We start from the raw sequence: 14,760 nt of genomic DNA, 5'->3' as shown, positions 1-14,760 counted from the left end.
GGTCCAGTGTGAGTTCACAGGCATCTGATGAGAGAACAAGACTCAATACAGCAGCAGATTATCATCTAATACACCTGTTGTGTTTATTATTTGTTGATTTATTGTTGTTGACTGTTAATTATTGAACAGTTTAATTTTTGTGAATAATTATACATTCATTTATTGATTTAAATTACAAGAAGAGGCAACCAACCTCTGATGTGGCTTACATAAGGTTTAACAATTAGGGAAATATGATGAAAAGAGACTAATGATAATATGAATGGGTTACAAATTAATAACTAAATACATAACAATAATTATAATATAGATACATACACAAACATACATACGTACCTATAAATAAAGAGATACATATTTCACAACTTATTTAATAGGCTTAATGACCTGAAAGTAAGGTGGAATGAAATTAAATGTATTTGAAGTGTACTTGGTCATAAGACCTTGTTATGAGAAGAAGAAGACGTCGATGAAGTGACAATAAATATTTTAAAAAATCAAATCATGAGTTTAGGCCAGAAGGCCTTAATGTGATAGAGCAGTGTTTCTGGTTCCAGCCCAGTGGTTTCTTATTATGGTAGTAAGTATTAGGATGAGGTTTCCCCTTCATGTGCGATTGGTCTTCATCAGTTTTAGCTCATTCAGACACATAAAGCCTCATCATGCTCAGTGTTTCTCTTCACTTTCACTTGTGATATAGTCTTAGTTTTTTTGACCACCTTTTTTATTTTCCTTTAACTTGAAATTTTCACCTCAGTATTTTCTTCTATTCTACTGATGCATGATTTAAAGGTGAATTTTTCTATTTCAACTTTAGGTCATTAAGCCACATTAAGCCCTATTTATTTGGACTTTGATGAGTTTTCAAAAATATTTCTTGTTAGTTCATAAACTTCTTTATTTCAGTCCACTTGGAATACATTTTATTTCATTCCACCGTTCTTTTAGTAGGTCATTAAACCACATTAAGCTCAATCATTTCCATTCATTTTCCACTGGGGATCTTGTCATAGTTTCTGACCATGTTACTGATTTATTTTTAACTTCAAACTTTCACCACAGTATCTCCTGCTGATACATGATGTATGATTTATGATTTTAAGATTTTTTTTTAAATGTTTCCCTATTTTTTCTAGACATCGTTTTTGGGCTCTAGTGAAGTGTTAGTGTTAAGAGATTTTCATTTTGATATGAGCTCATTAAGCCACGTTAACCCTCTTTTTTGGCATTTTTTCCACAATATTAATTCATTAAAAAATGTATGTAAATTTCATTTTTTTTACCATTACTAGTTCTTATGGTGCCATATACCTGGGAAAAATTATTTTTTGTCATCAAGGTTAAATATTTTTTTGCCTCGGTAAGAATTTTCACATGAAGCTTTTTAGTCCCACATGATGTCATCACCTTCATCCACAGTAGGATGTGAATGAATGGACGTCACATACTGCTGTGTGAATGAACTTTCTATCTAAATAGTTGAATGTGTGTTGCTTTGTTTTCATGAATCAAACTAAATACACACTTACATTTCCTCAGACCTGGTTTCAACCTCTGCACTCCACCATGGTCCACACTGGGGGAATAAACAAAGTCAGACCAGCAGATTCTCTTTGATGATGGAAACATGGACATTTAATAACCTTCAATATGAATGAGTTTCCATACAGCATCAGTCATAACTGCTGTTAGACATTAATCAATATTCCTCATCTTCTCAGTGTGACAGAGAAAATGTGTGTGACTCTCAGCCTTCTAGCAGACGTTGCCTCTCCATACCTGAGAGAGTCCAGTCTCCAGTGTGGATCCTCCAGTCCAGCAGAGAGCAGCTTCACTCCTGAGGCTCCTGGATGATTGTAGCTCAGGTCCAGCTCTCTCAGATGGGAGGGGTTGGAGCTCAGAGCTGAGGCCAGAGAAGCACAGCCTTCCTCTGTGAGCAGACAGCCTGACAGCCTGCACACACACACACACACACACACACACACACACACACACACACACAGTTAAGTTTTACGTTTTCTTCTATTGATGTACAGTTTATTTATTGTTTATTACTGAGAATTATTTTTTCCTGTTTTTCTACACAAGTGTTTTCTGGAAAAGAGAGCCAAGCTCTCAGTGTAAACTTCCTGTTTAAAACAAGATTCATGTTAGATCATCACTATCTGCTCTGATGCTAGGTGTGATAACGTGATTTAATTTTAGTAAAAACTGCAGCAGTCACCACTCCAAACTGTTGCTCCAGTGATCTGCTTTGTGCTTTCATTTGGTCAGTTTGGCAGTTCTTGGATCAGTTTGCTGCAGAATCTTAGAAATCCTTTTTGGTATTTTAGGTCTCAACAACAGAGACAGCAAGGAGGGAAATAATGAAATATCCTGATACAAAGCAGAAAACAGTTCATAGGGGACAGAAAGTAGAGTGAAAGGTTGTTACCACAATCATAAGAGCAGAGAAAATCCTCCACAGGTTAGGAATCTATTCACTGATGTTACTCTGTAAGTAAAGCAGGATTTAAATGGTCATGTGTTGACCAGGTTGAGGAATCCTGACCTGAGAGTCTCCAGTCTACAGTGTGGACTCCCCAGTCCAGCAGAGAGCAGCTTCACTCCTGAATCCTGCAGGTCGTTGTTACTCAGGTCCAGCTCTCTCAGACTAGAGGACTGGGAGCTGAGAACTGAGGCCAGAGCTTCACAGCTTCTCTCTGACAGCTGACAGACACTCAGCCTGAAGGACAAGATATGAAAATATTATTATCTTATATTTTAATGTCAATGTTGTCTATGAATTTTCTTTCAAATAATTACTGTTAATAATGTTGATTGATGTTTCCCTTATCTAAAAGCAGAGTTCACAGTGTTCTTTGCATGGTGCTGTAGTTCATTGAACTGAGTGCAGCACTAACAATGCCAGAGATGCTGGTTTGATTCCCACTGGGTTCACCCATGTTAAAACTGTATTCACACATGGAGCTGCAAGGTGATTTGGATCAATACATCCACCAAATGGTCTATGCTATGTTATAGGGCTGAACGATATTGACAAAAAATATAATATAAACTGCGATTCATATCATCACAAGTTTTTCTTGTCATATGTATTTTAGAACTTTACAGCATCTTGCTGGGATAAACGGTTTATTTTTTACGAAATGGTTATGAGGCGTATAATCAGGTGTTTTCTGATGAAAATTCAGCATTTGAAGCTTAGCTTTGGTTTATTCAACTGACGTTACCGAGAGCGGTACAAGAGGCATTCAATGTCGCCTTAGAAAATGCAGTTCTCCAGAGAAATGTGTTTTTTACAGAATTTAAATATCATAAATGGTTTAATTTTGGTGAATTTTTATATAGTACATGCACAAATGATCACACCCACGGGCTTGTGGGGTTTTTGCAGCCTCTGTGATTTGGAAATTGCAGAAGTTCATATTACATTTTGTTTGTTTCGGTTAATTGTTCAGCTCTACTATGTTATGCTTTACAGAAAGCCATTAAGAAGAATGGCAAGATATATGAAGCAGATTTAAAGTGTTTTAAAAGATGATAGTGAATTTGCCAGTCCAAGTCCCTCAGGAAAGCATTCCACAGTCTAGAGGCCTTGATGGCAAAAGTGTTTTCACCTTTAGTCTTTAGACTGAGTGTCAGTCAGAAGGACCTGAAGATCTCAGCTTGCTCTCCAGCTCAGACAGAACTAAGAGTTCTGCAGTGTAACTCAGAGCAAAAATTAGTCAAACTCTGTGAAATCTTAATATTAATTCTTCATCAGCAGGTACCCAGTGGAAATATGCTAAATCTGGGATATATGATCTCTGCTTCACACTAGTTAAAGTCCTAGCTGCTCTATTCTGAATAAGCTGGAGATGTGACATTGAATCTTGACTGAGACAGGAAGAGAGAGGTGCAGTAATATAAATGACATGAGATCAAAGCATGGAGGATCTTCTCTCAGTCCTCCAGGTTCATGGCTGTATATGAATGTGGATCAGGACAAAACACATTCTGGAAAATCAAAAACTTTATTTTCAGTGAAATTGAAAATGCCAATGTAAAATGGTTCTGGAGTCCTGATGTAAAACCTGCAGAGTATCCCTTTGCAGATTCAGGAATACTGACCTGAGAGAGTTTTGAGAGCAGGAACCTTAGTTTGGAGAAATGTGTCAAATCAATTGAGAAAAACTGTGAATGGATCTTACCTTCATCCGAGGTCAGGGAAAACACTCATGACACTGTCATAAGAGCACTTGACAGTGTAATAAGACTTTATGATATCTTTATGAAATATCCAAATTCTACCACTGTACTTGAGTTCAGGGAAATCATGACACAGTTAGTGACAAAATGCTGCTGCAAGGCTGATTACTGGTTCAAAAAGATATGAACATGTCACACCGAATTTAGCTGCACTTCACTGGCTTCCTGTAAGTTTTAGAATTGATTTTAAGATTTTATTGATAACCTTTAAGGCTCTACACGGTCTGGCTCCCAGCTACATTTCTGAGCTCCTAACCCCGTATGTGCCACAGTGTAACCTGAGATCCTCAGAGGCAGCCTCACTGGTCCAGGTTGGTCACAAAGGTGATCGAGCTTTTACAATCAGAGCACCGAGGCTTTGGAATAGCCTGCCTGAGGGTCTTAGGTTAGCCAATACAGTTTCTTCTTTTAAACACATGTTTTTATAAAAAGGCCTTTTTAACATCTTAATGTATTCTAATTTTTCTGTTCACTTAGTACATTCTTTGAATATGCTCTCTTTTAATCTGTCTGTCCGTCCATCTGTCTCGTTTGCTCCGGGATTTCCCCCTGTGTTGTCGGATATTAAGGGACTAGTTTGGGTGTCTGACTCTGTGTTTTTTGCTTAGTTGCTTACAGTCTGTACTGCAGAGGCCAGGAGGCAATATGATGTTTCACATGCTTGTGCATGTGACGGCGATCAACACTTGTCAATCAAAAATGTGTTGTTTGATCTCAGACAACTTTAAAATATTGTTTTCATGTTAAAATAATATTTTAACAATATTTTTAAAAAAAGATTGAAAATTATTTTTTTTCCCCTGTGGTATCGAAAATGGTATCGCATATCGATATTTTCCTGGGTATTGTATCAAAGTTAGAAATTCTAGTATCGTGACAACCCTACTCATGCCGTCATATTTATCCGACCTCATCGTCCCTCATGTTCCCCTCGTTCTCTCTGATCGCAGGATGCTGGTTACCTTACTGTCCTGAGAATCAAGAAGAGATCGGCAGGCAGCAGAGAGTTTTCCTACCGAACTCCTTATCTCTGGAATCAACTTCCTCTTGTGATTAGAAAAGCTAATTCTTTGGAAATCTTCAAACCCAAACTCAAAACCGCTCTGTTCTTACTGCCATTCAGCCAACCCCAGCCAGTCCAGTTCAGGACCGACACAGTATTATTCTCTTACTTTAGTTCAGACATCATTAATATAGGAACCGGACATTGGGAACCCAGTGTAGCGCAGCCTGTTGGTCTGTCTGCATCATTACACTCTCTGTCTGTCTGGTATTGGCCCTTCCATTGTTACGTAGGTTAGGTCGACCTGTTCTGTGTCTCCAACATGCTGTTTTGTTTCCTTGTGTTTTAATTTGTTGCATAATGTATTGCATCATTATGTTTTGTGATTGACTGTTGATTATTAGATCTAGGTAGGCTCATTCTCTGTAAAGTCTTTTAAGACAGTCTGTGTGATCAAACGCCTGTAGAAATAAATAAGACTTGACTTGAAAAACTTTCAGTGCTTAACATTGCACATTCAGGAATCCTGACCTGAGAGTCTCCAGTCTACAGTGTGGACTCTCCAGTCCAGCAGAGAGCAGCGTCACTCCTGAATCCTGCAGGTCGTTGTTACTCAGGTCCAGCTCTCTCAGACTAGAGGACTGGGAGCTGAGAACTGAGGCCAGAGCTTCACAGCTTCTCTCTGACAGCTGACAGACACTCAGCCTGAAGGAGAATTAGTGAGACAAACAAAAAGACAAACAAGCACTTTAAATGTTTCTATTTTCTCCTCTGTAAAAACATCACACTTGATATAGTTTTTATATCCAGTTATCTTTTCACCTACAGAGCTTTATTGGAGACTTTGACCACTGGCAGCAGCCTCAGAAGATCCTCCTCTGAAGCAGAGTATTTCTTCAGGTCAAACACATCCAGCTCTTCTTCTGATGACAGTAAGATGAAGACCAGAGCCGACCAATGAGCAGGGGAGAGTTCGACTGTAGAGAGACTTCCTGATCTCAGGTACTGTTGGATCTCCTCCACTAGAGAACGGTCATTCAGCTCATTCAGACAGTGGAACAGATTGATGCTTCTCTCTGGAGATGGATTCTTCCTGATCTTCTTCTTTAAGTACTGGACTGTTTCCTGATTGGTCTGTGAGCTACTTTCTGTCTGTGTCAGCAGGTCTTCTAGGAGATCCTGATTGGTCTCCAGTGAAAGGCCCAGGAGGAAGCGGAGGAACAAGTCCAGGTGTCCATTTGGACTCTGTAAGGCCTTGTCAATAGCAATCCTGTGGACCTTTGTTGTAGATGTTTTGCTGAAAAATATCTGCAGTTTTTTGAAAGTCAGTTGTGGCTTGGGCATTACATTCTTGTTGCTGTTGATGAGTGACAGGACCACATGAACAGCCGCCAGAAACTCCTGAATGCTCAGATGGACAAAGCTGAACATCTTGTTCTTGTCTTTGTCCTTCTTTGGACGGTCCTGCTCTTTAAAGATCTCTGTGAACACTCCTGAGTACACTGAGGCTTCATTGAAATTAATGCCACTTTTCTTTAGATCCTTCTCATAGAAGATCAGGTTGCCTTTCTCCAGCTGATGAAAAGCCAGTTTTGCAAGTGACTGAATGTACTGTATGCAGTTTTCTGTGCCATACTTCTCTTTGGTCTGATTGATCTGAAAAACCAGGAATTTTGTGTACATCTCAGTCAGGGTCTTGGGCAGGTCCTCTTCTCTCTCACTGGTTTTCAACAGATCCTTCACAACTGTAGCAGTGACCCAACAGAAGACAGGGATGTGGCACATGATGTGGAGGCTTCGTGAAGTCTTGATGTGGGAGATGATTCTTCTGGCCTGCTCCTCATCACTGAATTTCTTCCTGAAGTACTCCTCCTTCTGTGGGTCAGTGAAGCCTCTCACCTCTGTCACCATGTCAACAAAGTCTCCAGGGATCTGATTGGCTGCTGCAGGTCGTGTGGTGATCCAGAGGCGAGCAGAGGGAAGCAGTTTCCCCTCGATGAGGTTTGTCAGCAGTACTTCTACTCTGGTTGGCTCTGTCACATCAATAGAGCACTTTTCATTGGCAGTGAAGTCTAGTTGAAGGCGGCTCTCATCCAGTCCGTCCAACACAAACAGAAGTTTGAATTTACTCTTTTCATAGTTTTTGTTTCCTGACTTCTGTAGTTCTGTAAAGATGTAATTCAGAGCCTCCTCCTTGATGTCTTTGGTTTCCCAGATACATTTGTGAATTAGTTCTGCAAAACGAAACCTTTCTCCCTTCAGTAGATTCAGCTGGCGGAAGGTGAAGGGGAATATGAGATAAACATCTTGATTGGCTCTTCTTTCTGTCCAGTCCAGGATGAACTTGCGCACAAGGAACGTTTTGCCGATTCCTGCGACCCCAGTGGTCAGCACTGTTCTTATGGATCTGTGTTTTCCAGAAGGGTGTTTGAAGATGTCGCTGGGTTTGATTGATTCCTCTGTGTCTGCTGGCGTTCTTGATGTCATCTCAATCTGCCTGACCTCATGCTGCCTGTTGATGTGTATGTCACCTCCGTCTGTGATGTAGAGCTTTGTGTAGATATCATCCAGAAGTTCCTGATCCTTCCTCTCTAACCATCCTTCTTGTGCACACATAAACTTGTCCTGGAGGTTAGATTGGACCTTTTCTTGGTACCCTGTGATGGGATGTTGAGACTCTGTTGTTCTCACCAGCAAATCTGTGTAGAACAAAGTAACATCCTTTTTTTTTTTTGCTAAAAGTTGGTGCTCTGAGAATAACAAACATGTTCTCACTGTCAACATCAATACATCCTTTCCTTTAAAATAACAAAAAAGGAAGGCAACATTGTGAAGAGAGGTTTCCTGATGACATGCAGCCTTAGTGGAACAGACAGGTTGTGATATCAGGCAGAGCAGACTGTGGATAATATTCTAGTATTCAGATATTTCATTACAAGTGTAGCAGCTAATTAACTGTGGGTTGCTTTCATTCACAACATTTTTTAACTCTCTATTTTCCAGAGAAAAGTTTTGATGAGGATACATGCTATTTGACCCCAGCTTCACAATCACACACTTCCCAGTCAACTTCCCAGTACAACCACAGTCTTCTACTGAGCAGCTCCACTGGAGCAGCTGGGGGTTCAGTGCCTTGCTCAAGGGCATCTTGATAATAGTTTTTAAAGGAAGTGGAGAGCATTACTGATTCACTTTCTCATGCAAGATCTTCTGGTTCAAGGATTTGAACAGCCGACCCTCAGGTCACAAACCCCATTCTGCACCTGTTACTCAGATGAATCAGTACTTCAGGAGCCGTATTCACAAAGCTTCCTAGTACTAAGAGTTGTTCCTAATGGTGAAAATCTAAGAAAATTCTTACTCTTAGAATTAAAATAAGATTGAATCCTAGTAAAGATAAAAGCTATTCAAGAAGCATCTTAGCCCTTAAGAGAGCTGCTTAGGTGAAAAACTGTTCAGAGTAGAGAGGAGGACTTTCAGGAGCTGAGGAGTTTCTTAAGCAGAGGAGAAAATGACACAGAGGAGGAGAAATGTTCTCCAAACACTGAATGACAATGAGATAATAAAGCTACAGGTTAGATCCTACAGGATGATGTTTGTTGCTGATCTCATTAGAGATGCGCTCACATCTCTCACTCAACAAAGTAACACTATAATGCCATTAATACTATTACTATTATGAAAGTTATCACACCAATAAGATATCTGGTAACAAGCAAAATGCAACAGTGCAGCAGTGATGATTAAGGTCTACAACCCTCCATCAGCAGAATAATCACACAAACTTTGCAGCCTCATGTTGTGATGCAGTTTATTTCATTCCCACTGGACGTGCGCACCTTGCCAGCCAACAAAACTGCATTCATGGATGCAGCGGGTTTCCCCGGTGTTGTCGGTTCACTGATGGGACAGACGTCCGCATCATCGGCAATCTACTCTTGTTCAACAACCCTATTCATATAGGCTTGCCAATATAGTCCATAAATCATCAGTACTAATACTACTAAGTCTTGAGCCATTTTTACCAAATCTTAACATTGAACTGGTAAAGTCATAATAACATTACTGCATCCACCCAAATAAAGACATCACACATCAGTGAGGACCGTGCAAGTACTAAAAAGTTAGGCTACATTTTGTCAAAATCATTAGGTTGCTCTAACTATTGATTAAACAGGGATTTTCATTTTTGACAGTATAAGTAAACCACACTTTTATAGACTAAATTGTGTGATTATCACTTGTGATTCCTTGTGTGCATTCTGAATGACTGGATTTTTCCTGATGGACCAATGACAGCGTCTAAAAGAGAGCATCATACCTAGCAACAGAGGCGACCACATCTCCTCACTAAGATAAAAGTTCTTGTCCATTCCTCGCTCAGAGTCGCTCTGAGAACTTTCCTAAATCACTCCTAAGATAGAACTCCTTGCTAGGAAGTTTTAGGCGAAGTTAAGACTCTGAGAAGATTCTCAGAGTGTTTGTGAATACGGCTCCAGGAGCTGTGAGTAAAAGAAACATTATAAGTAAATTGTTAAAAATCCCAATCCCACTTGGACTGTTCCAACCCCCCTTTTCTGGAATGGTATATTCCCCTTAATTGGTTGTAGTTTTCCAGACCACCAGTTCCAATGTTGAGTTCTGATTGTGGTGTGCTTACCTCTTAGTGTGCGTCCATGGGATTGTAAGTACTGAACACATACTGTATGTAGGTTAATATATCAATATGATTGTTGCTGTTCTCAGTTCATAATATTACCTCTTAGCTAAATGTGGACAATCTACTTTCTCCGACCGTCGCGTTCATGTTAATTAGTACTGGCAATTAAGAGTCGACACTATCTAGCCTTAGTTGCTAATGTGTGTGTAAGCAATGCAAACATTACTGTATGTGACCCAGTTCTTGTGTTTAGCTATTTAATACTCCCTGCAACTGATAATCGTATGGCTAGCAACTATACAACAAAATACACAATATGCCAGTGTGCTCTTTCTAACTATGACCAAGTGCCATAGGCACAGTTTTTGCCTACCTTTTGGTGTTTCTGCATTTTAAGTTAAGTATGCATAGTAACTGAGTTACTGCCTTCTTATTGACTGTTAGTTGTGCACTGTTTGGTTGTCAGTATGCTGGTTGTAATTACTGTATTAGAATCTGATGCCATTGGTAACCTTAAAGTGCCACCTAGTGGATCTACTGGGTATGGCTGTAAATTGCCTCAGACAACTGTTAGTCAGTCCATGACAGTAGTTTATAATAATTCCTTGTTTTATGTTTTCCCCTTTTTACAGAAACCACACTCACAGTTACACCTAATAAAGTTTATTAACTGGAGCTTCAAGTCTATCTCGTGATTTGACCGATCACTCCAGTGGTGGGCTGAAATCCCCAGAACCCAATAAGTTGAGAGAGAGCTTTGCCAGCCATTCTCTATCGTTTATAAATCCTTCATCATTTTAACAGCCACACTAAATGGGCAGTGACAAGACCAACATGGCAGCCAGGACGAGCCAGAGAATAGCTTTACCTTCAGTCTGACTGCTGTCAGTGGGAAGGTGAGGAAGAGGAGCAGACTGTGGTTGACTGGAGGAAGATCCTCTGTTCTCTGAAGTCTCCCCGACATCACCGACATCTACTGAGAGAGAGAGAGGGAGAGAGAGAGAGGGAGAGACAGAGACAGAGATATGGGGAGAGAGAGAGGGAGAGAGAGGGAGAGAGAGAGAGAGAGAGATATGGGGAGAGAGAGAGAGGGAGAGGGAGAGAGAGAGGGAGAGAGAGAGAGAGAGAGCGAGAGAGAGAGAGAGAGAGATATGGGGAGAGAGAGAGAGAGAGAGACAGAGAGAGAGAGACAGATATATGGGGAGAGAGAGAGAAAGAGAGAGGGAGGGAGAGACAGAGAGAGAGAGAGAGGAACTTTAAAAGGTCTTGAATTTAACACTAGCCAACCAGCCAACAGCTCCTATTCATCCCACAACTCTTTACATAAATACTGAAGGACTGAAGGAAGTGAACATTCATCATGTTTAGTTTCATTTTGACACAAACTGTCTTCCTCTGTGCAGACCCATACATGTGTTCCTGTTTATTTAAACCTGAACCATTGACCTGCTGTCTGTCTCTCTGTCTCTCTGTCTCGTCCTTGACTGAGGTCTGCTGGTCCTGGTCCTGGGTTGACTGCCATCTGAGGCCTTGTGGGTCTGATGGAGCTCAAAACCTTTTCTCTGTCTCTACAGCACTCGATAAATGGGACCAGAGTCACAGTCAGAATGAATGGGAGTCAATTCTGCTCCACAAAACTAAATGGCAGTAACTACTTTTAATGTGCTAGAAAGGTCAAATTATACCCATTCATACTCTTAAAATTATAAAGTGTAAAACAATCACAACACAATGAGACTTGCCTTTTTGCTGTTTTCCTGACATCTGCATAACATAAAACTCAAAATAAACACAGAGACTCAAAAGGCAGCCTGCCTCTCTTCACACATCTACTGTCTGAATGCAGAATAACAGCAGAGCAGAAGTGAAAAAAGAGATAAAACAGGCTGAGAAAGTGAACAGGGAGAAGGTGGAGAAGCTCTTCCAGGAAGGTCAAGCCAAGCTAATCCGGCTTTAGGGCAGATGAGTGTGTCGCCATGTCAGAGAAACTGAACAGCTTCTACTGCATCATCTAGTGAGGGTGTGGAGTCTGATAGCTCAGACAGCATAGTGTATCAGACTGAGACTGTCCCTCCCTCACCACACCACTATTCATCATCGTTCAGTCAAACTTCATCAGAATAATCTTATTTATATCGACTCATCTGGTAGCAGCACTGACTCAGCTAAAGTCTGTAACGTGTTATTTCCAATCAGTGCAGTTTCCCTTCCCTGATGCCTCCCATGTCGTTCTTTTCTGCCCCCTGGAATAAATCAGATCAGCCTTCCATCGCGGCACTGGTGGTAACTAACCAGACCACAGAGCGTGTTGAGGAATACAAATACCTCAGCACCACCATCCATCACAAACTCATCTTCAAGAGAAATACCCAAAACATCTTCTCAAAATGTCAGCAACGCCTCTTCTTCCTCAGAAGGTTTGTGAAGCATCAACACAAACACAGGATCTGCATTAAAATCATTGGCACAGACCAGGAACCACCCAGCAACCAGGAAGAAGGAGTCACATATATACCTTCGGACATCACACACACACACACACACACACACACACACACACACACACACACACACACACACACACACACACACACACACACACACTGCACTCCCCTCAGGATGCAGGTACAGTGAACTAACACTAAGGACTAAACCAGCCGTCTCTAGCTTTGTGCCTTCCAACAACCAGCTGATAACTCTGAGGCTACTGTGGCTGCTTAGCAGGTGTCTTTACCTCTTGACTATTAATTATAAACTCATGAGACATTTGTGTCTTTTCTGTTTTTCACATGTTTGTATTTTTATCTCCCCATGACTTACCTTCAGGTCCTGAGCTGCTGTTTGACAAACTCTGCACTAGATCATTCCTGTTGATCTTCATCAAAACCTTCTTGGTCACCTCCAGAGAGTGTTGGTTGTAGGTCTGCACCATCTGATCCACTGTGTCCTGCCTGTTTGCCTTCTCCACTTTGCTCTTTTTGATGGCTGGGAAACCTTCCAGGATGTCATCCTGCTGCAGGAACCACTTGATGCTCTTGAACTCTTCATGTCCCAAATCCTGCAGTGTTTCCAAGAGCTTCTCTTTATCCGTCGCCATCGTTGCTCCCTGGTAAAGTTCGACAATATTTTACACTCAAAGGACAATTATGCAATTGCTCCACTGGGATCATTAAAAATGAATCTAATCACATCACATCACATTACATCACATCACAACACATCAGATCAATACCATTGTTGTAATCTTGTAAAAGTAATTTGTCAGCCAGATCCCAAAAGGTAATTGATGGAATGAGCCTGATCTGAACATCACATGTTCTTGTTGCTGTAAGTAAATATTTTCTTTATTTGACCTTTTGCACATTGTCTTGTGGTACAAAATTTGTTCAAAATACATTAATCTGGCATTTGTTATTTAAAAGTATATCAGTTCTCTTTTCTGTGAAAGTGGAATAGAAACTCAGTAAACACACATGCCTCATACATGCATTTAACATTCTATTCATGTACAGGCCGACAAAACTATTTCTGCTCTTTCACTTTCACAGTAGAAACAAAATGCAGAGCAGCAATGTAAAATTATCGCTGCTAGCAGCAAAATGGCGGCCGGCAACAGCTGAGCCGTTTAGTCATGAGGAAAAAAAAGGAAAAAAGGAGGAGAAAATGAAATGTTGTATAACTTTAAACCTTTAGAAGAACCTCACATAAACCAACCAGCATGCATAGCTGTGTTAGTGTCACATTATGGTTGCAGCACCCAGGACTCCATCTCACTAGCTGTGTTTTCACATCTGTGAGCATCGAATACACATCTTGACAAATTTCACAACATCATCATATACACAGTCATACAGTTGTACAAACACAACACAATTCTCCATACTTCATGTATCAAACATGTCTAATGTTTCCTGGTAGGATCCTTAACCTCAAACCTCAAACCGACTTTCTAATCTGTAGAGGAAAACACTGACAGAAGTTGCTTCCTGTTTTTTTCATCGGTCCTGGGTAAGCGGGGGGTGGCGGGGGGGGGGAAGCAGCTGTTTCCTCCAGGCTGCAAACTCTCTTCACTTAGCCAACCACAAGTCATGTGACATTGTGTATGTGAGAGTTGTCAGCCAGATCATTAAAGGTAATTGATAATAATGTCATTGGTAATATTTGTTCTATTGTTCTGTTGTTATGGGGAAGGGGGGGGTCACATCTCATGACATGAGTCTTATCTTTCCAAAAAAAAACAAAAAAACCCTGAGCTTTCTGTCAGCAGTTATTTTTGTATTCTGGCTCTGCGGAGCTACACCAGCTGTTGGCAGAGCGTTTTTGAGAAGAAATAGTTCCTATCAAATAGAATTCGGTTCTTTTTCTAACTTCGTTCGGTGTTTCACGATGGGAATCGCCTCGGCGTGACCAACTACGGAAGCAACCAATTGCATTGCTATGCATAAATTGCATGGGCGCTAAGCACGCTCAAGCATTGCTGGCTGACCCCCAGTCATGTTCCCACTGCGCGTCAGTGCCAGAAAAGATCCTGGAAAGAAGGCTGAGAGTGGCGGTGGCCAATAATCAGGACCCATGCCTGTCAGGAGCCACCCCAAAAGCCTCAACCAGCTCCTATCAGTCGCGAGCCGCACCGTCCTGGGCGGAGGTGATGGACGCTGAGTCCCCGGACATGCCTCCACTTTTCAAGGAGCTCCTTGAAGTGGAACCGGGCTGTGAGGATGCAGAGGGGGATGGAGGAAGAGGAGGATTACTCCACCTTCCCTATTCAACAGTCCAGACCCCCCAGCGCATCCGAGGCTGTTCCCCCGGTGGACAGCAACTTATACGAGGTCTGCAAACAGGCCGC

The 14,760-nt window shown here is 41.2% G+C and overlaps 1 protein-coding gene across 1 annotated transcript in view; it reads right to left on the bottom strand.

Moving 5' to 3' along the window:
• LOC139660156 (NACHT, LRR and PYD domains-containing protein 3-like) overlaps positions 1 to 13,011 on the bottom strand; it is a 13,658-nt gene extending 647 nt beyond the window's left edge. The window contains exons 1-8 of the mRNA XM_071538222.1: positions 12,735 to 13,011; positions 10,783 to 10,887; positions 6,081 to 7,953; positions 5,786 to 5,959; positions 2,552 to 2,725; positions 1,780 to 1,953; positions 1,530 to 1,576; positions 1 to 24 (exon numbers count right to left, since the gene is read on the bottom strand). The exon at positions 1 to 24 is cut by the window's left edge and continues 647 nt beyond it. Of these exons, the coding sequence (XP_071394323.1) occupies positions 1 to 24; positions 1,530 to 1,576; positions 1,780 to 1,953; positions 2,552 to 2,725; positions 5,786 to 5,959; positions 6,081 to 7,953; positions 10,783 to 10,887; positions 12,735 to 13,011 (2,848 nt within the window). The remainder of the gene's footprint in view (positions 25 to 1,529; positions 1,577 to 1,779; positions 1,954 to 2,551; positions 2,726 to 5,785; positions 5,960 to 6,080; positions 7,954 to 10,782; positions 10,888 to 12,734) is intronic.
• Between the last annotated feature and the right edge of the window lie 1,749 nt (positions 13,012 to 14,760).

The sequence above is a fragment of the Centroberyx affinis genome, unplaced genomic scaffold (assembly GCF_046629955.1).
Source record: "Centroberyx affinis isolate AG114_WGS23_722 - 3 ecotype Tasmania unplaced genomic scaffold, CSIRO-AGI_Caff_v1 ptg003227l_1, whole genome shotgun sequence".
In the NCBI taxonomy this organism is placed as follows: Eukaryota; Metazoa; Chordata; class Actinopteri; order Beryciformes; family Berycidae; genus Centroberyx; species Centroberyx affinis.
This window is presented reverse-complemented; position numbering and strand designations above follow the sequence as displayed.